At 35.1% G+C, this 19,707-nt stretch overlaps 1 protein-coding gene across 1 annotated transcript in view; it reads right to left on the minus strand.

The window, feature by feature from the left end:
* LOC125273125 (protocadherin Fat 1-like) overlaps nucleotides 1-15,431 on the minus strand; it is a 184,278-nt gene extending 168,847 nt beyond the window's left edge. The window contains exons 1-9 of the mRNA XM_048198393.1: nucleotides 15,416-15,431; nucleotides 13,119-13,282; nucleotides 12,912-12,956; nucleotides 12,718-12,807; nucleotides 12,540-12,629; nucleotides 10,005-10,112; nucleotides 9,097-9,210; nucleotides 8,920-9,013; nucleotides 8,565-8,677 (exon numbers count right to left, since the gene is read on the minus strand). Of these exons, the coding sequence (XP_048054350.1) occupies nucleotides 8,565-8,677; nucleotides 8,920-9,013; nucleotides 9,097-9,210; nucleotides 10,005-10,112; nucleotides 12,540-12,629; nucleotides 12,718-12,807; nucleotides 12,912-12,956; nucleotides 13,119-13,282; nucleotides 15,416-15,431 (834 nt within the window). The remainder of the gene's footprint in view (nucleotides 1-8,564; nucleotides 8,678-8,919; nucleotides 9,014-9,096; nucleotides 9,211-10,004; nucleotides 10,113-12,539; nucleotides 12,630-12,717; nucleotides 12,808-12,911; nucleotides 12,957-13,118; nucleotides 13,283-15,415) is intronic.
* Nucleotides 15,432-19,707: the final 4,276 nt, after the last annotated feature.

The following is a 19,707-nucleotide window of genomic DNA, read 5'->3' on the forward strand; positions in this document are numbered from 1 at the left end:
TTTAACCAGAATGTTTTTGCTGTAGATGCTGGAGCTGAAAACTGGAGCGTTGTCATTGACATCTGTGATACTGACCCTCACTGTGGTGATGTTCTGCAGAAAATGAACCCAAGCATCCTTTTGTAGTTCAGACCAAACGTTCATATTTACAATGTCTATTATCCTTTTATATCTGCATAAAATCTAGTACATATTGCAGCTTCTTTTGCTATGTTTGTGTGTCATTTAGGGATAAATAAATCCCAAATTTAAATTCTATATAAATGTAAGGACAAAATGACACCCAGGCTCAAGGTTGTCATGCTACTTAAACAATGCCTCATACAAAATTTGGAAAATCTTTCAAAGTTTATATTTCATGAAACAATGGCAAATTAGGCAACTAGTCCTTTGGAATCACTTGCACAAACTTTGTTTGTTGGCAGATAGATAAAAACCTTTACAATCAGATTTTCTGATGTATGTAGCCTGCAAATAAGATAAAACTTGCATTTTAAGAGATCTTTTATGAAAACCCAGAGTGAGGCTGGTGGCGTGAGTGCTAACCTGCACCCCGCACCACCCTCAAGTTACTCATGGAGAAGCTAGGAAAGATAAAAGGAGGAGCGATGGCAGTGAAGGATGAGAGATGACCAGGCCTGGACTTTACATTGTGTTTTGTTTATGTTTGTGCGGCAGTCGTCCATGAGGGGCTACCACTTCAGTTTCATTTGGAGTTTGTTTATTTTATGATCTACATGTTTAACCTCTTAACTGTCACGATCCCGTTGGCGGGACGCCTCCCAGCCAGCACACCCATGTAGGACCCACATGGTTTAGCCCAGATGAAATGAACATGGTTCAGAGTGCACACTACAGGCTGTTAAATGTAACACTTAATCAGTGTTGGAGTTAATGAGATAATTAAGTAATTAATTAAGTGATGATTGAGAATTATTGAAGATAGCTGCTGTTAACAAGCAGAATGAATGAAGGAAAGAGAAACAAGAAGAACAGAAAAAATCTAAACACTAGAACTAGAACTTTCAGCCTCAGCATTAGATAAAAGAAGACATTAATCTCTCCAGATCTCAGCAGAGGATTAAACAACTCCATATACAGAAGCTCTTATTGAGAATTAAGAGAGAGAGTTTTTTTGTTGTTGATTTTTTTATGTTACCATCATGGTGATCAGTGTTTTCTTTAGTTGGGTAGTTTGACTTGTCTTAGTAATGTTAGAGTTTTCTGTGGCTGCTGTAACAGAGTTAATTATTACAAGAAAAACAAGAGAAAATGATGTTGATGTTGTGGTTGCTTCATGATAAGAATACAACCATTGTGTAGTGGTTTAATTCACTGATCTTATGACTGAATTTAATAAGAGCAATATCTTACTTTGTTTTATTGTGATTCACGTAAAGATCCAGTTTTAATCAGAAAGTCTGGATGAGTTTTAAAACAGATTGTACACTAAGTACTTTTAACTACAATGAAAATCACAAACATACATCAAGAATCAGCCTATGAATCTCAACAATGGTGACATGCTTTTTTTTTTTTTGCATGATGCACCCAGAATGCATTGCGGCATGAAGCATGTCACCGTTGTTGAGATTCATTCGCTGATTCTTGATGTCTGTGTGTGAGGAAGTGTTGCTGGAGTTTTAAAGTGTTTAGTGTACAATGTGTTTTAAAACTCATTCAGCTATTTCTGATTGAGACCGTTTTATCATTGTATTTCTAAAAGGCATCCAACACAAACTTAACATTTTATTCATATAAAACTCAGTCATTAGATCAGTGAATTAAGCCACTACATGATGATTATATTTTTATCATAAAGCAGCTAATAGCAGATGATCACATTTTCTCTTGTCATTATTGCATAACAAACAGCAACAACAGCCACACAAAAACGAACACTAATAAAGTCAAGAGTAAAACTGACTAACTAAAGCAAAGACTGACCTCGATCATGGTGACATCAAACAAAACTATTATTTTCAACAAATCATCATCATCTAAACCTCTGGTAATTCTCAATAACAACTTTTGTAGATGTATATCAGAAATAAAGTCAGTCTGGTTAGTAATAAGTGAAGCTGGTAATGCTGTTTGTGGAGTTGTTTGATCAGATCTTCAGTGATTTAATGTCTTTTATCTTCAGTTGATTTCATCTAAGGCTGTGGCTGAAGTCGTAGTTCTTGTTGTTCCTCTGTCCTTCAGTGATTCTGCTCGTTATCACCTAATTATCTCATTAACTCCAACACTGATTCAGTGTTACATTTAACAGCCTGTAGTGTTCACACTGAGTAGTGTTCATTTCATCTGAGCTAAACCATGTGCTAAACATGGGTGTGCTGGTTGGGAGACGTCTGGCCAGCGGGACTGTGACAGTTAAGGGGTTAAACATTTGCCAGTTCCTGCCTCCTTCTTCGTTGAACATGAACTTTGTTACATTGGTGTCAAATATCCGGGAGGAAGCAGGGACACGCTGTCAGGAAGTCGATGCTGCACAAAGGAGCAGTGATTGCCAGTGGCTGCCCAAGGCAGTGGTGCTGGAGCGATGGAAGACCAAGTGGTACATAGAGTTCGCTACCATGCTCCTGGGTTGAGGACAATTGGCTGCCACCCAAGAGGGAGTGGAAAAATCACTCCCATTTTCTGAGGATGAAACCTGCTGCCATTCGCCATGATGGGAGAGAAGCAGGGAACAGGGGACTCACTGCCAGCTGCCCTGAACCGAGAACCAAGAGGCGGAGCAGGATCGAGCTGTCCATAGAGGAGTGACACAGCAAGTAAGAGCCTCTCAGCTGGTTGACTGAGCGGCAGCGTGTCCTGGAATGGGACCAATTTTTTTTTTTTTTTTTTTTTTTTTCCCTCTCTCCCCTCTCTCATCTCTGTCTCTATTTTTATGATTAAAGTGTTTAAACGTTTGCCGGTTCCCACCTCTATCTTCCCTGAACGTAAACTTTGTTTTAATTTAGTTAAATTCTGGACAAATTCTGGAAACAGTTTACAATAGGTTTCATTTGTTAACATTGGTTAACTTCATTAGATAACATGAACAAACAATTCATGAAATGAAATGAAAAAATATTTCTATTCAGTTAATGTTAGTCTTAACATTTACTAATACATGACTAAAATTAAGAGTTGTATCTGTTAACATTAGTTAATGAACCCAAACTAACAATGAACAGTTTTATTTAATTAGTGTTAACAAAGATTACAATTATGATGAATTAGTAATGTAACAAATGTGTTGCTTGTTGTTAGTAAATATTAGTTAATGAATCAAATAACATTAACTAATGGAAACTTATTGTAAAGTGTTACCCATATTTTTAATTTATAGCCATGATTTCTGTATTGATTTGTTTTTTGCATGTCTTGTGCGGGCTCTGTAATCTTTTGCATTTAAAAAAAATGCATTGTGCAATCTGTGAACAGTCTGTGGTAATGCCACAGAATGTTCCAATCAATGCAATCACAAATTGTATTGAACGGCACATATTTACTTCATGCAGTAATAAAAATCAACATAATTGAAAACTGTACATTTCTCTGTGGGACTGCATGGTCCATGGCAACAATGACCACATCATACACATCCTGTGTCTCCCGATCCAGTTCCTCAGTAGCTAGTAGAGTCCCATCCTACAAGTGAAGGAAATAAACATGTTTATATAAGATCTGAACATTACAAGGTCAAGTTTATTAAAATATGATATCATATCCCAGGTAGCAACATTGAGTAGGCCCAGATGCTGCATGGAATTACAGTCCTTGGGTGCCCCACTCCTGTTTGCCACACTGTTAGACCTTGCCGGGCTTTTTTACAGTAAAATACTGGCAACACAGTTCCATCAAAAGAAGTAATATAACAAAACCAGTAGCAAAACATTTTAAAGAATGTAATCACCCTATGTCTTCCTTTCTATACTTTGGCATTGAGCATATAAACATTCCACTAAGAGGAGGTAATATTAATTTAATTAGAAAAAAAAGGGAGGCTTTTTGGATTTTTTATTTAAAAAGTTTGTTCCCTACTGGGATTAATGAGGAATTGGTCTTAAAAGATTTTTTAAAAAATATTTTTTTACTCTGATATACTCTGATACAAAGGTGTACATTCTGTATAGGCTTTTTATTTTTATCTTTATTTTTATTTTTATTTTATTTTCATTATTATTATCATCTTTTTTTTTTTTTTTTTTTTTTTTTTTCCTTGATGATTATTGGTTGATATACAATTATTTATTAAAAGCTTTGTGGTTGGTTGATGTTATTTTATGTAATTTTTTCATTGGTTCATTGCAAGTTTGAATTCTGTTTCTGTTTGTATTTAAAGGAACCTATACACACCTGAAACCTTTTAGCCCTGACGAAGGCCTGTGTGCCAAAACGCGTTGGCAAAATAAAGTTGTTACTTAGCTTCAGCCTTACAGTTTTTTGTTTTTATTTTTATTTTTGATCCCTCCGTGCCACAAGTGCTGCTGGTTTTCTTTCTTTCTTATACTATACATTTACCACTCCATGCACCTTGTTGGTTGTGAAGTTGCACCAGACTAATTACATTACTCCCATGATCTTTTAATACACCAGTTTTTTTTTTCCCCTCTGGCTGCTTAAACTATTCATATATTTATGGCAGAAACAAATATAGAAAAAAAAAATGTTGAGTGCTGATAGTTATGTGATGGTGAAGACCTAACCATCACATAGTCTCTTGATTCACTGAATTCATAATGTTTTATCTATTGTTACATTATTAACAGACTCATATTTTTCATTATTGCCACTATGAAACTCCAGCAAGAGTTCCAACAACAATCGGCTAAAAAAAGTTCATTTTTAAATGCCATGCACTAAAAACAGCTGCAGCATTATTTATACACACACAGATATCAAAAATCAGCACATCAATCTCAACAATGGTGGCAATAAAGCTGCATTAATTTATTCATTCTGAAGCCAGAATGCAGTGTTTTCTACAGTATATTACTGTTTTAATGGAAAATGGTTTGTTACTGTCAGAATTTGGCTGTTTTTCTTCAGCAAGATCTAACAGTGCAGATCTGAGCCACAAGCAGGCCACAGCAATGCCACATGTCAGCTGAGAGCAAAGAAATAAACCAGAACTGGACCTTATCTGAGCCACAGAATCTGTGTATATAAAATATGGAGTCATCTCAGCCTTAATAAACCTGTTAACAAGCAGAATCACTGAAGGAAAGAAGAGAACAGAAAAAGAGACGAGCAGAAACACAAGAACTACAACTGACTTCAGCCACAGCCTTAGATGAAATCAACTGAAAATAAAAGACATTAAATCTCTTAAGATCTCAACAGAGAAGAATTAAACAACTCCACAAACAGCATTACCAGCTTCACTTATTACTAACCAGACTGACTTTACTTCTGTCACACGTCTACAGAAGTTCTAACAGAGGTTTAACTTTCATTTGAAGTCACCATAGCTGTGATAAGTGTTTCCATTAGTTGGGCTCTTAACTCTTATTTTGATATTGTTTGTCTTTTTTGGGTGTTGTGATAGTGTGTCTGTCAAACACATTTGCAGTAGCAATGGAAGCTAAAACAAATTAATGGTCAGTTGATAATGGGTATCTGTTGATGGTTTTAAAATCATCATGAAATAGGCTGGTGTCATTTGATTTTAACGATATTGTTGTATTATTAGTATGTTTACATTACAAATTCTGTGTTACTGCAGCATGAATAATGTAGCTGAATTGTTCTACAATGTAGTTTAATTAAAAATACTTGATTTTATTTTTGCTGTTGTTTTTGTTGTTACATTTAGTAGCTTTTTGTAATGTCCAGAGTTGATCTGTTTATCTAAATATTTTGTTGATTGTCACCATTGTTGAGATGCTTTCGCTGATTGTTGATGTCTGTGTTTGCCGTCATAGATTAACTTTAATGCTCATGTTTGTTAATGTTCTCTAACTAATTTTTATTATAATACTGGTAGATCTCATGCTGTAGTAATGCAGGGTTTGTAATATAATTGTGTTAATGGCACAACAACATGGTTAGATTCAAATGACATCACCAGGTTATTTCTTTGCTACATGTGCCAGATGGACCAATTCAATATTGCTACCTGGGATACTGTATCATGTACTCGTTAAGTCCCCTCACCTCTCTGAATCTGAATATTTCGCTGTGTGAGGAAGTAGTGACGGTGACACGTCCGTTGTCTCCAATGTCTGCATCTGTGGCTAAGATTTCACACACCTCTCCAGGTGATGAGGGGGTGTACACACCTTCCTGAATCTCAATGGGCTCTGGGAGAGGAAGGAATTGTGGGTTGTTGTCGTTGACGTCCAGAACAGTGATGATGACCCGAGCTGTGGAGCTTAAACCATCGACAGGCCGGTCTACAGCTATTACCTGAGAAAGACAATACAAACATCCTATTCAGTCATCCTGAACATTTTGTAAATAGTTGGATTTAAGAAATGAATGTGATTGCCTTGTACCTGTATATTGTAATTGTCTACAGTTTCTCTATCCAAGGTGGCGTCACTCCGGAGTGATATTACTCCCTGACTGTTGATAATGAAGGTATCGCTATCCATGATAAAATGACCTTTAGAGAATCCTCCCTAATTGGAAAGAAATATAGAAAAGGTAAGTACATCAAAACAGACTTTAAATATTGGCTTGAAAAAGCCTTACATACACAGAAGTTTATAACAGCTTTAATGTTGAAGACTTGGGTAGTTAGAAGAGAGATTGGTGCAGTATGTAGTATTGACAGCTAGTAGTTAAAATAGGTACTGCATGGGTACCTCCTCCTCAGACTCGACGCTCCAGACTGAGGACATACAACAGGAACGAGCGCAACTGACAGTGGAAGGTGATAAGCTTACAGTGTAAGTTGATGAGTTGATTTATCCATGTTTTAATATGCCTCTGGACATAGAACATTTAGATGGATGCCGAGGCTTTTTAGGTTGGGTAAAATCTGGTCTCCACCAACTGATAAACCCAGACAGTCAAAATTCTATGTGGGTAAATTGGCAGCAGGCAGGATCATCACACAGAGCAAAACAAAAACAGACATTTCAACACGGAATGCAAAGTGGAATAACTGGCTGCAAACTGAAAAAAACGGCCAAATTTCAACAGTAACAAACCATTTTCCATTAAAACAGTAATATACTGTAGAAAACAATGCATTATGGGTAATATTTGTCATTTTCTAGAAAGTAGCCTACAGCAATATTCTATGAGTTAACATCACTCAAAGTCGACACTCAGAGGCTGTGTTTCAAATCACACCTTATACCTTTATTCACTATTCCCTACATTAGTTCACTAATATAGTCCACTTGACAGTGAATGAAAATAGAGTGAATTCAGACACTGATGAACACCTACTGTTAACAAACAGAATAACTGAAGAAAAGAGAAACAAGAACAGAAATAAGATTAAATCAACTGACGGTCAAATACATTAATTCTTCAATCTGATTAAACAACTCCACAAACAGCATTACCAGCTTCACTTATTACTAACCAGTTTCTGTTGTCAGCTGTTTTATGATAAGAGTTTTATATGAGCAAAATGTTGGGTTTGTGTTAGACACAACAATAAAACAGTTTTAAATCACATTGTACACTAAACACTTTAAAATGAATCGCTCTATAAAAACAATATCACACTTACAAACACACATTGCTCTGAGTATCAACACAGCTGTGCTGCACATCTTCCTCAGACACAGACATCAAGAATCAGCATATGAATCTCAACAACGGTGACATGTTCATGCTGCAATGCATTATGAGTGGCCCCCTGAATGCGTTGCGGCATTAAGCATGTCACCATTGTTGAGATTCATACGCTGATTATTGATGTATGTTTGTGAGTAAATCTCAAAGTAGTTAAAAGTGCATAGTGTACAATCTGTTTTAAAACGCATTCAGATTTTCTGGTTAAAACTGTGTTGGATCTTTACATGAATCACAATAAAACAATGTTAATAAGATGTTGCTCATATTTAACTGGGTCTTAAGATCAGTGAATTAAGCCACTACACAATGATTATATTCTTATCATGAAACAGTCACAACATCAGATTGTGTTTTCTCTTGTTTTTCTTGCTATAACAAACTCAGTTACAGCAGCCAAAGAAACTTTAACATTACAAAGACAAGTCACAAAAGTTACACTTCTCATGAGGTTCACCATTTCAGTGTTCATAGGTCTGTATTTTTTTATTTTTGTTTATTTATTGGATCTACTTTACAAAAAAAAAAAAAAAGATGTTTTGAGGAACAGTACCAGGTCTAGATCAGTGACTCTAGTCTGAAGCACGAACTGCTCCTGAGGTGAATTTTCCAGAATAGATACGGTGTACTCATCCTGGTCAAATTTCGGAGGGTTGTCATCCACATCCTCAATGGTGACGGACACAACAGTGTTAGCCGTCTTTCTAACATCATCCTTCTGGGTTGCCTGTTTATAAGGAAATCATGAAAAGAATATATATATATCAGCAATACTGAAACCTCTTCAGATTTATAACACCTTAAGAAAGCTCTGATACCTGTATATGAACAGTTATCTGGTCTATTTCCTCTCTGTCTAGTGCTGTTGTCACAGAGATTACTCCACTGCTTTCATCGATTACAAAGTTGCTCTGATATTCATTTGGAAAGACTGAAACAGAAATGTGGATACATGCTTTGTTATTATCAGAAACTTAATACTTTATCCAAATAGAAGTTTATTATTAGCATTGTAAAGTACTTGTTTTATATATATTTACTGCCCTCAATAATATCAGATTGAAAATCAGTTTCACCTCTATCTAGAAACTTTATTTGGGAACAGATGAAGGGGGTTATTTTAGATTAGGACGCATGTCATGTACAGTAAGTGTATTGTAAATCTTCTGTTACCTGCTGTTATGCTGTAAACTACAGGCTCGTTGATGCCCGTGTCGCCATCTTGAGCTTTTATGGCCTCAGGAGTGACGTCTGAAAACTGTCCTACCTGTGCATGAACAGAAAAGACATGGAGGGTTTGATTTGTTTGATCAGACATGAGTTTAAAGTATTGATCATGACGTCATTTACCTGATTTTCCTCAATGGATGCCTTGTAGAGACTGTGATCAAAATAAGGGTTCAGATTGTCAAAATCTTCAATTGTTATTGTAACTGCTGTGATGTCACTGAGTCCTCCTACATCCTGCAAATAAACATAGTGTTTTATTACTATCCAGCTAACAGAATTGTATTAATAAGAATGTTCTTTAAATATTCAGTGTTGGTTCTGGGAATGTAAAAAATGTCCAGTTTTCTTGACGTTATAGGAACGTTTTTATAATGTATAATGTTCCTCAAACATGTTCCTTCTTTCAACTTAATTTTGAAAACTAAACAATTTTGAAAATTAAACTAAACATTTTCAATAAGACATCAACATCAAAACCTCTGTTAATTCTCAGTAAGAGCTTCTGTAGACGTGTGACAGAAATAAAGTCAGTCTGGTTAATAATAAGTGAAGCTGGTAATGCTGTTTGTGGAGTTGTTTAATCAGATCTTCAGAGATTTAATGTCTTTTATCTTCAGTTCATCTAAGGCTGTGGCTGAAGAAAGTTGTAGTTTGTGTTCTTATTTCTCTTTCTTTCAGTGTTTGTTCACAGCAGGTGTTTGAATGATTGAAAGAATGTTTCAGGAACATCATACTAACCTTTAAATAACATTCTACTAACATTAAGGAAACTGAACATTTTCATGTTCTTGGAATGTTACAAATCAACGTTCCTACAATGTTGAATTTTAAGGACAAAAATTTTGAAAGGGTACTGCCCCAGTGACAGCTTTTTTTTTCTGAGAGTGTACATGTTTGGAGCAACATGTGGGTGAGTAAATGATGACATAATTTTCACTCTTGGGTAAATGAATCCTTTGTAACAACATACTACAATGTTTAATAACGTGGATGTGGGACTGGTAGGATGTCATAGAGTTTGTCTTTACTTTAGCTTGCACAGTGAAGATGTAATGTTGATTATCGTCGTAGTTCAGCCGTTGTGTCAGCCTGATGTTTCCATCCTCTCTCACTTCAAATTCATCTGGTCCTGGAGGCTGTCAGGGACCATGATTTAAATGACACATACTGAACTCACACATTATTACACTCAAATTGATTTTTTTCTAAAAACTGAATGCATTAATGTTTTAAATATGATCTATATATGTGCTTATTCAAATTTAAATATATTCTAATTGACTGACAACTAAAATATTTATTATAATGAGTCAAAATTAAAAAAATAATTAATTGACAGCCACATTAGAAATTTAACTTAGAAACAGAAAAAACTTAAAAATGACATCCAGAGCCTAAACAGGGAGCAGTGTCGAAACAATGAGATTAGAAAAACGGTAACAATGTCAGTGAAGATTGGGACATACAAGTGGAAGTTTGGATTTCCAGTTATCTTTAGGATACAACAAACTTAATCAAACCTGAAAAATATTGTTTCAACTGTTATTCCCTTCAGATTTTTAATGCCCCATGAAATCAAAATTTGTTGGTTTTCATGCTACTAACTTTGAGGTATCTATATCCCAGCTAATAGAATTTTGTTATAAGAACGTTCTCAAAATATTCAGTGTTGGTTCTGGGAACGTAAAAAATGTCCAGGTTTCTTGACGTTACAGGAACATTTTTTTAAGGTATAATGTTCCTCAAACGTTCTTTCAACTTAATTTTGATCTAAAATTCAACATTGTAGGAACGTTGATTTGTAACATTCCAAGAACATGAAAATGTTCAGTTTCCTTAATGTTAGTGGAATGTTATTTAAAGGTTAATATGATGTTCCTGAAACATTCTTTCAATCATTCAAACACCTGCTGTGAACAAACACTGAAAGAAAGAGAAATAAGAACACAAACTACAACTTTCTTCAGCCACAGTCTTAAATGAACTGAAGATAAAAGACATTAAATCTCTGAAGATCTGATTAAACAACTCCACAAACAGCATTACCAGCTTCACTTATTACTAACCAGACTGACTTTATTTCTGTCACACGTCTACAGAAGTTCTTACTGAGAATTAACAGAAGTTTAGATGTTTCGTTTGAGGTCACCATCATGGAGGTTGGTGGTTGCTTTAGATGAGCTCTTGACCCCTGACTATTATAGAGTTGCTTCTTTTCCAGCATTTGCTGATGTTTTCAGAAAAAAAAACTTCTGCATTCATAAAGCAGATCAATGTGTCTGTTTAAATAACTGACAAACAACTGCATTAAAGTGGTTTAATCAGCTGTTTTAATGTTTTATTTGCTTTTAGTATTGAAGTGTTATGTGAAAAGGAAGTCATTTTTAACACTGAAATGATTTTTGTTCGGTTATCCAAAACTGTTTAGAAGTTAAAAATGACACACTTAGAAATCAGCACTCATCATACAAACCTCAATAATGGTGACAATAAAAAAAAAAAAAAAAAAAAAAAAAAAATCAGCTGCATAATTTATTCATGTCACAATGCATGAATAGAGCCATGAATGTGTTTTGTATGCTGAATGAAGCATTTCAATTTCTGGAGTTATCAATTACAGAAAAAAAACAGCTGTTTAAACCACTTTAATACAATCATTTGACCTTTAGAATAGACATGTTTGTCTTATTTACCAATGCAGAAATCATTTCTGAAAACATGCTATTGCTGATAAAAAAGCAACTTCACAAAAGTCAGGGATCAAGAGCTCATCTAAGCAACCACCAACCTCCATGATGGTGACCTCAAACAAAACATCTAAACCTGTTCATTCTCTATAAGAACTTGTGTGACAGAAATAAAGTCAGTAATAAGTGAAGCTGGTAATGCTGTTTGTGGAGTTGTTTAATCAGATCTTCAGAGGTTTAATGTCTTTTATCTTCAGTTCATCTAAGGCTGTGGCTGAAGAAAGTTGTAGTTTGTGTTCTTATTTCTCTTTCTTTCAGTGTTTGTTCACAGCAGGTGTTTGAATGATTGAAAGAATGTTTCAGGAACATCATACTAACCTTTAAATAACATTCTAATAACATTAAGAAAACTGGACATTTTCATGTTCTTGGAATGTTACAAATCAACGTTCCTACAATGTTGAATTTTAGATCAAAATTAAGTTGAAAGAACGTTTGAGGAACATTATATCTTATAAAAATGTTACTCTAACGTCAAGAAAACTGGACGTTTTTAATGTTCCCAGAACCAACACTGAATATTTAGAGAACGTTCTTATAACAAAATTCTGTTAGATGGAAAATGTTTAGAAGACATAAGAATTTAAATTGAAGTGTCTTCAATTTTGTCTTTCTCTTATGAGAAAATGGACCAAAATTATTGATGATTAATTGTGCACCAACTCATATTGTCCAGCTAAGCAGCAAATCATAGTCCATGTTTTCAGAGAAATGTGGTTCCAGGAACGTCTATTATCATGGTCACCAATAATTCAGTTTTGTAAATGTCTATTGTGTTTGTAATATATCAAATACATGAACTCAGTTTAGACTCACCAGTATAGAGTATGTAATTCTGTTGTTTTCTGGAGAAACATCTGCATCTTCAGCGATCACCCTGAGTACATCTGAACCCACAGCCAACACCTAGAGAAAAAGACACAGTTTAAAAAGAGATGTGAGTCTCTGAGTGACCAAACACACTACTGCTGTATAAAGATGACATTACACACACCTCTGACACTGTGGCGCTGTATGATTTACTCTGGAAGATCGGAGGATTGTCATTGACATCCAGAATATATACCACCCGTTTATTTCTCATCTGAAATGCACAATGACATATTTGTGAAGAGGATTGTGCTGATATATTTATTTCCATAATGCTTATTGAATGATCGGATTATGCTAGTGTTTAAATAAACATACCCCTGTGTTTGAGCAGGTGACTGAATAAAACAAATTTCCTCCTGACTGGAAAAAATAAAACACACTGAGACATATAGTATGTGGCATACAGTATTTCTATCTTTATGAAAGTAATATATAGGCCTATGTGTGTATGAATATGTAGGTATGCTTATGCTCATTTTATATTTATTTACTTGATATAACAAATCTAATAGTGAAACAAACCTCCTTAAGTTGATCAGCATCCAGTGGTTTGGTGGTTTGTACAGTAGCATTTGAGTCTCCATTAGTGTAAACCAGCTCCAGAAATGTCACACCAATGGAATCACCATGTGGCTGCAGCTCCAGACGATCATCAGGTCTGATATCTGTGATAATCTCTACATCTCCTGAAGGCCAGATCAGATATATTTAAAGATATTTAAATACTCTTAATACACATCTTAAACATAAATACTAGATAATGCCAGTATTGTTCTTGCATTACTATTCTTGAAATACTCCTCCCAGAAGAAATGGTGTTTTAAATGACCACATTAATAAAACATTAAAGGAGTCATGAATTGAGATGTATTATAAAAACTATTAGTTTCAGAACTGAAAACTTTCTTTTTTTGTTTCAGTAAATCAAGCCAGTGACTAAACGGTCAACTTTACATTGTTTCTCTTAGTAGCATGAAAATAATCTGTTATTTTAATTGTTATTAAATTATATGCAGAAAGTGAATAAAGAATGCTCTCTTTACAATGGCTGGAGCCAATGGGTGCCAACTCCCCATTCTTATTGTCATTCAACAAATTTACTATTGAAAGTTAAAAATAAACTTATTTCTGTGGATTTGGCCATTCAAGTTTTCCATAATGAAGGTCTTCAACTGTAAAAAAAAAAAAAAAAAAAAATCCATTCACTCAACGTACGTTTTTGAGTTATCTTTTTGCACTGACTCAGTTTAGTTGTCTTTACATAGAATATTAAGTATGTTCAACTTGCCAAAATTAATGTTGTTTGAACTTATAAAGTTTAGTTGGAATAACTTTATGAAAGTAAGGTGAACTTACTTTTTTTAAGTTTTCAGTACAAACGTTCTCTGTAAAATATGTTTTTGTTCACACAACTTAACTTTTTGAGGTACTAATTTTCACTGACTTATTTAAGTTTGTTCATGTAACCTAATGTGGCTTTATTTTCAATTGTTTTTTTATGTCAATTGTAAGTAATTATTTTATTTCAAATGTTTCAGCCATGTTTCAGTTGAGATGCTCCATGCTCCATAAATAAACATCAAAACACAGAACACCTAAAACGCTTGGACACATTCTCGTCAGTGCAGTAATGGCGGACTCGCTGTGAGGCTGTGAGCTGTGAATGCGCTCAGGGCGGTTCTGCTGCATCTACAGTCCCGCACCCAGAGTCCCACATTCTCAGTCCCTTCGTTTTTCGAGACAGCGCCTCCTATCAAATTGGATCGGATAAACACATGGATAAGCACGTGAAGAACCGAAACGTGAGTATCGTCAATTTTATTCAATGATTTCTTTTTTAATCAAACTACTTTATAGCTCATCGATACACCAACATATGAATAGTCTATTTAATATTTGTAAAGATAGTTTGTATCAAAATTTGAGCCGTTAATGTATGTTTTTAGCCATTTTCCCTCTGAAAATATTTTGACAGCTAACATTAACCTTTAACCTTAGACTTTTTGTAGACAAGCCATTGTAAAAATTTTATTAAAATTAGTTGACATTAAAGTAGACCAATTAAATACATTAAGTGTGTTAATATCAAAGAATGCCATCATTAATTATTTAATCAGATTTACCGTTTTACCTTTTTTTAATTATCGGACCTTTTCTCCTAAAACTATAAATTGAATTAATTAATTCCGCAGTAATTATTTTACTTTATATAATTTATGTAGACTACTTAAATTAGTTCTTATAAAACGTAAGTATTAAAATGGATCGATATTAATTTAACTGTGATATGAAGTTGTTGCCAGCCATTTACAACTCATACAATTGCCTAATAATCAAATTTACTATGCCTTCACAACGTATTAACCAGTCTATGATATTATCATGTGAGCTAGAATGTGTCATTTGGCCTTTTTTTTGGGGTTCCTTGTTTTAATTTGTATTGACTGAAATTTGACTGTATGGGCTCTGTTTAAATTTTGAATTTGAGTACAATTCATTTTTTTTTTTTTTTCTTTAATTATTCCTATAATTTTTTTTTTTATTATTATAGTTTGCAAGCTATGGGCGCAGGTTTGCCTTCTGGACAGATGAGGCAAAATGCTTATTAGAGGCAAAAACTCAACCTCTGTATAGGCTAAAAAGAAGCAGAAGCACCACACATGATGTCCCACAGCACGTCCAAGCAGTCCAAGATCAGACAAGAACCGAAGAAGCACTGGTGGACTGCATTGTGACTTCAAAGGGAACAGAGCAGCATTTAGTGGTACCGAAATGGTCCTTTTTCACCATTTAAAGATTAGCATTCCTAAATGACTCACCCAGGGCTGTGATCATTGTCAACTTCAACATTGTCAACTGATTATCCAATATGCTCTTAGTTATATTTTTAGTGGTTATGCCAATTATTCATTGATGGCTTGTGTATATATAAAAGAACACTTTTTGTTTGCTTTGGATGTTCTCAATGGGAAACCATCAAAGTGGTTCCCCCTAATGTCACGTGTGCCAGTATACATGGACAGTGAGCAGCAGTGTGCCATTCTTTTTGAACACCTCAAAGCTCTGCTGCATAATTCTAAAACTCAACTGAACTTCACAGATGAAGTGGAGCTCATTTGTAGTTTTCTTTTTCCTGAGGTAGGCCCGAACACGTTTGTCAATAGGATTGTTTCGATTATTGCCATATATGCAATGTTTTATACATTAATTAATTAATGTATTTATTTATATGGGCAGGCCATCATTCATGGCCTATGTGAGCTGCAGGCATTATCCTGGCAGGAGGCTGAGGAGGTGTTCCTCCGTGACCCTACTTATCACCCTAGGTATGCTTGTAATTTGCATTTGCAAAAAAAATATTATTTATTATTACACAATATTTTTGACAATGGCATTCATCTTTTATTTTGGATAAGGGTGTTATACGATCGTCCGAACAGCAGTAGGCGCTTTCTCGAAAAAACGAGGGGACTGAGAATGCAGGACTCTGGGTGCGGGACTGTAGATGCAGCAGGCTCCGAGTCTGCAGCTTCATAATATTGGTTCTTTGTTCAAATGGCAGTGTCTGTCAACATTTGTGGGCGGGGTCTGTGGCTTTTGTGCTGAGACACTGCTTATGATTTATGGGGATTAAAAAAAAGGAGTGGGTGGATTTTTATCACTATAGGGTGGTTGTGTACACACACTGACAACACACATGTATGTCCAAACACCATGCAAAAGTGAATTTTGCATAATAGGTCCCCTTTAAATTGCCTTTTTTTCAGTGTTTCATTAAGAACAGTTGGGCTTTGATAAGGTAGATCACCTCAACAATGATGACAAAACAACTATATAAGACATGCCGCAATGCTTACTGGGAGCCATGGATGAGTTTTCATTGGTGCACCCAGAATGCACTGCAGCATGAAGCCTTTTTGTGGATTGTCACCATTGCTGAGATTCATACACTGATTGTTGATGTCAATGTGTGTCTGGAAGAGATCAAAACTTATTGTCCAGCATTTTATTAAAGTTTAAATTTAAAGACATTAACAACACTAAACCATTACAATCAGTGATGAGGTTTTTAAAAGTGGGCAATGGTGCCCCGTGAGTAAAGCAGTTGTTTCGGGAGTACATCCGTGGTATGAGTGAGTCGCCAGCTTGCTGGTTGCTTTTCTTTTGTTGGAGTTGGAGCTTAAATACCCCTCACCAGTAACCACACGAAGATTAGGGGTGAGATAGTTAGTTTTTTCTGTAGATAGGGAAAGGGAACTTGTTGTTATTGCTCCTGCTGGGGTTTGTAAAACACGTTTTCTATTTTGTAGCGTGTACTTAAAGTGGTCGCATGTCTAATCTAGTCGAAGATTTTATCTCCTTCTGAAGCTTTGCTTGATTCGTGTGCGAATGAAAAAGAACTGATCAAAACACGGCTGAAACATTTGAAAAAAAAAAAAAAATTTACAATTGACATAAGAACAATTTAAATACTTTTTTTGTTTGTTTGCTTTAAATAAGAAATGTCAAATTAGGTTAAATAAACAAGCTGTAGTATTGATTGAAAACTTAAAAAATAAGTTCACTTTACTTACATAAAGTTATTCCAACTAAAATGTATAAGTTCATATAACTACATTTGTCAAGTTGAAAGTACTTAAAATTCTATGTAAATAAAACTTATAAGTCAGTGGAAATTAGTAGGCTACCTCAAAAAGTTGTTGAGTGAACAAAAAGCATTTTACAGAGAACGTTTGAACTGAAAACTTAAAAAAGTAAGTTCACCTTACTTTCATAAAGTTAATCCAACTAAACTTTATGGGGCGGTTTCCCGGACAGAGATTAAGCCTAGTCCAGGAATAAAATGGCCTTTTAAACCAGAATAACAGAAATCTGCTATCTCTGTCATGGTTTAAAATAGTCATAGACTTAGTCTAGTCCAGAGTTTAATAAACTGATTTCCTGGAGGAAGACTAGAGCTACTCCAGGACTAAATTGAGGCTTAAATTAAACCTACCAGGAGGCAGGTTTAACTTCAGATTAACTTTGTGTTTCAAAGAAGACACATGTATTACTTATATATATAGCGATATGAATATTCTTTTTCTTAAAATTTCTTTTTCTTTCTTTTTTTTTTTTTTGGTGCTGTTCACTTTATTTAAACAATTTATTTTGATTTAACACCATTGTTTCTGGTTAAAATGTGATTGTTTCATGTTAAATTGACTTGAAATGGTTACTAGAACTCACTTGAAGTTTTCATTTTGAAATCAAACAGGACTTTCACTTCCCATCATGCTTTGCACCAGGCCGAAGTGGGAGAGTAAATGTTAAAAAAGTGTTATTTTATGCATTTTTTAGAATGTGCATTCTTACTGTTTAATGTCCTATTATGTAAAAGTTTTTGTTATGATAGTGTTTTTGGAGATTACCATTGTGGTGAGGTGTTGAGCTTGTGCTTGGGTTGAGGAACTGCTAACAAGAATTGTTTATTATATAATGAAGTAACCACTATAGTAGTGCTTTGGATCAAACCAGCCCATTTCTACTAAATCAATTTCTAGACTGCCAACATTGATTATCACATTGTGTAAATAGTTATGTTCAGTTTGTTGTTATGTAAAAGACAAAACAAAAGCATTAATAATCATAGGATTATTATATATATATAGAATTCATTACAAACAGATTTCCAGGCATTTCTCTTTTTTTCCCCTACAGTTGATGTATTTTGCTCGCTTTAAAAGAATTGTCTCTTGTTTAGTAAAGGTTTTTTTTTTTTTTTGAGATTGCAGTCTTCTTCTGCTGCCATTGTTTTCCTTGGATTTGCTTCTCAGTTCCATGCAATTTTAAGCTTTTCTTGGTTCATTCCATGTTTTACAGGCAGCCTCTCTCATGCTAATTCAGATTAGCACAGTTGGTTTTAAATTAATCTAGTTTATTTTAATTCAGGACTCCATAGTCCAGGTTTTAGTAATCTGAACTTAATCTGTGTTTCAGAAAGCCATTTTTTAAGCCACGATTAACTATTCAAGATTAAGGCCTGTCCTGGCTTAATTTAAACCCTGTCCGGGAAACCGGCCCTATAAGTTCAAACAACATTAAAGGTTCTCTAAGCGATCCTGAGCGGAGTAACTTCCTGTTGACGTTCGAAGTGTTGTCAAACAAAACAGAGGCTAGCTAGACCCTCCCTCTGCCTCCTCCTCCCCTCCCATCCATGCTTCCTGAAACAGTCATGAACGTGCATTTAAAATCATTCTTGTCGGTTATTGGCTGGAGCGTGTTTATTATGATTCGTGGTCCAGGCTGCACCAGTTTGTTTTTGTTGCCGTTTTTGGAGCTTGTGACGACTACAGAGACCGTGTTTTTTTACAGTGTGTTCAGGGGACAGGCAGCTAGTGTATAGTGAGGATATGTTTGCTGTATGTGACAAAAAATTTTTGGCCTAAAACACATGACATCGCTTAGAGGACCTTTAATTTTGGCAAGTTAAACATACTTAAAGGAACACTCCACTTTTTTTGAAAATAGACTCATTTTCCAACTCCCCTAGAATTAAACAGTTGAGTTTTACCATTTTTGAATCCATTCAGCGGATCTCCGGGTCTGGCAGTACCACTTTTAGCATAGCTTAGCATAGTTCATTGAATCTGATTAGACCATTAGCATCTCGCTCAAAAACGACCAAAGAGTTTCGATATTTTTCCTATTTAAAACTTGACTCTTCTGTAGTTACATCGTGGCCAATATGGCTAGGAACTATACTCTCATTACGGCGTAATAATCAAGAAAATTTGCTGCCGTATTATGGGTGCAGCAGATGCAATGATATTACGCAGTGTCTCTCACAAATGTCTCTATGGTTGCAAGGCATGCTCCCTGTGCAAACAGGGGGTCACAGGCACTACGTAATATCATAGAATGTTGTTTATTTCTGTTATATTAGGCTAAATACTGGCTGTTCTGTTTTAGTGAATGTCTGTTTCTCACATCATGTCTGTATTTACATTGTGTTTGCACTGTTAGTAATAATGATGAAAGCATTCGTGGGAGTACAGAAATCGAGTTGCAAAAATTAGGTCACTGCATGTGCTCAATAGACATGTCTGTCAGCGGCTACAACATTCATCGC

Source organism: Megalobrama amblycephala, linkage group LG7 (assembly GCF_018812025.1).
Source record: "Megalobrama amblycephala isolate DHTTF-2021 linkage group LG7, ASM1881202v1, whole genome shotgun sequence".
Taxonomy (NCBI): Eukaryota; Metazoa; Chordata; class Actinopteri; order Cypriniformes; family Xenocyprididae; genus Megalobrama; species Megalobrama amblycephala.